The sequence below is a fragment of the Octopus bimaculoides genome, chromosome 1, assembly GCF_001194135.2.
Source record: "Octopus bimaculoides isolate UCB-OBI-ISO-001 chromosome 1, ASM119413v2, whole genome shotgun sequence".
Taxonomy (NCBI): domain Eukaryota; kingdom Metazoa; phylum Mollusca; class Cephalopoda; order Octopoda; family Octopodidae; genus Octopus; species Octopus bimaculoides.
Window position 1 is genome coordinate 128,978,503 of NC_068981.1, and position 2,430 is coordinate 128,980,932.

General features: G+C 34.2%; 1 protein-coding gene across 1 annotated transcript in view; it reads right to left on the reverse strand.

Moving 5' to 3' along the window:
• LOC106870823 (uncharacterized) overlaps positions 1-1,110 on the reverse strand; it is a 46,474-nt gene extending 45,364 nt beyond the window's left edge. The window contains exon 1 of the mRNA XM_052970335.1: positions 669-1,110. Within this exon, the coding sequence (XP_052826295.1) occupies positions 669-743 (75 nt within the window). The 5' untranslated portion in view covers positions 744-1,110. The remainder of the gene's footprint in view (positions 1-668) is intronic.
• Positions 1,111-2,430: the final 1,320 nt, after the last annotated feature.

The following is a 2,430-nucleotide window of genomic DNA, read 5'->3' on the forward strand; positions in this document are numbered from 1 at the left end:
TATATATATATAGATAGATAGATAGATAGATATATAGTTTTAACGCCCACTTTCCCATATATATATAGATGTGTATGTCTCACAGCTTAACTAGCGTTGGTTTGTTAACGTCTTCCTAACGTCCTCTTTACGGTTCGGCAGAGACACCAATAAAATATTGGAATTAAAATAAGTAACTTGAAACAAGTAAAAGAATAAAATAATAATGTTAAGAAGTTGGGTCGCACCAACAAAAAATTCTTTAAGTCTGTGGTTCTCAAACTAGCAATTACTACACATACACACATACAATCATAATGTTTGTTTGTTTGTTTTTTTACACTCCTCCTTTAACAAGAAGACAAAATAGATTTTAATCCATATAATTCTTTTTTCGCCAATTTTGGACATGTTTAAGAAGTAAACAAAAATATCTTAATTTAAAACATGGCAATCCTTCGGCTCCACATAGAAATCGAACCCTTTCCTACGCAAAACAAATTACCTAGAAAAAGTCTTCCATCAGTCGTCAAACAATCTGATACTGACTAATGCATCTAGTATAGTTTGACCATAGCAATACATTGAAATTCAGTGAAAACAATTATAGTTCGTAAATGCATTCTGTAAGGATTAATGATTATTATTACAATAAAATAACACTGAAATATTAAATTAATCAAACATACCTTTGTACGCTTTGTTCGGCTCTTTGCAGGTAACTTGATGTCCAAGTAGCCAGCATACTCAGCACCTCCTCTCATAATTGAAAACTAAACTTAAATCGTTTTCAAATGGCTAATGAAGATAAACAAAAAAAAGGTGGGAGTAATAATCCAGAGAAAGAACAATAAGAGAGCTCTCGTAAGAAAAAAAAAAAGGATTTTTAATCCCAGAGGGATAAATATATTGACGATAGGCGGGAAACTAACTGATGATAATATTTCTTAAATTGTAAGTCTTCTAACGAAGTTGAAGTGTTTGAATTGATTAAATTGCTGGCAACTGATCTGATGTAAAGCAGTGGCTTTGATTAAGTTTCTATCTCCATTTCCTTGTTACTGTTCTTTGGGGGTCGGGGTGTTGATATGCATTCATTAGCTCGTTTCCAGTTCTATATTTCGCTTTTTTTTTAACCTGTGGTCCGTCGACAAATGCCTGATAAGACTTTTTAACTCGGTACACAGTACAAATGAAAGGCCATGATAATTGTAATCAGAGCAAAGAACAACATTAAAAAAAGTTATCAGCAACAACGATCAGCTTTAAATAATCTAACTTTTGAAAAGTCTTTTCAGCAAAATTAAATGAAATTACTTAAAGGTTCTTTTTCATGTTTTATAGCCTTAAATCCCGAAGTTTGCACAGGTAAATTTTCAGATTAACACCCGCACGATTTTCACTAAGGTATTAGGGTTGGAATTCCGTCCCTAACCCTAACCCTAAGACCATAACACCCTAGTGAAAATCGTGCAGGTGTTAATCTGAAAATTTACCTTTGCACATATCTATCTCCATGAAACAAAGATGAATTAAATCCAGTTTGAAACAGATGTTGAAGTTGGGTAGTTCAGCTGATTTGTGAACTGACCTCATTCTTTGGCTGTCTCAAAAAGATTTTTTAGCTTAATTTAGATTATATGATCCATACACTTTGATAGAGACAAGCATCGAAACCTAACTAAAGTCCACCTAAACTATCAATCAATACCATATAAAAATCTTTTGCATCAGTATTAGCTTCATAATATCAAGAAGTCTGCCGTCCAAGGAATAAATTTTTGAAAACATAATTTAGACCTGCATCAACATATAAGAATACAAAACTGCTCGTGAGTAGTTCTGTTTTAGGACTTTGTAGAAAATATAACATTGAAGCACATCTTTCATCAAAGTAAAATCGATCTAGTTTTTAAGCTCCAGGTCAATTATGAAATGTCCTAACTATTACATTCCTGTTTTTATTTTTTAGACTCCTTTTCTTTTTTTAAGAATGTAAGCTAATGAGAAATATTAAACAGCTAACAGGTAGAGGTTCCTTTTTGGCCCATTTGATCTAGTAATATTTGAACGCGTTAAATGCATTCGTAGCATCCCAGATTGTTGTTCAGACTCCAGCTCATCCTTGAACGAACAGACCTGTGATATAAAAAAAAATAAAATAAAAAACCTTTAAGACAGTCATTCCATCTTTCCTTTTCGTGCAGATATCAAGGACGGTTATCTTATGTCCTTCATCATCATCATCATCATCATCGTTTAACGTCCGCTTTCCATGCTAGCATGGGCTGGACGATTTGACTGAGGACTGGTGAAACCGGATGGCAACACCAGGCTCCAGTCTAATTTGGCAGAGTTTCTACAGCTGGATGCCCTTCCTAACGCCAACCACTCAGAGAGTGTAGTGGGTTCTTTTACGTGTCACCCGCACGAAAACGGCCACGCTCGAAA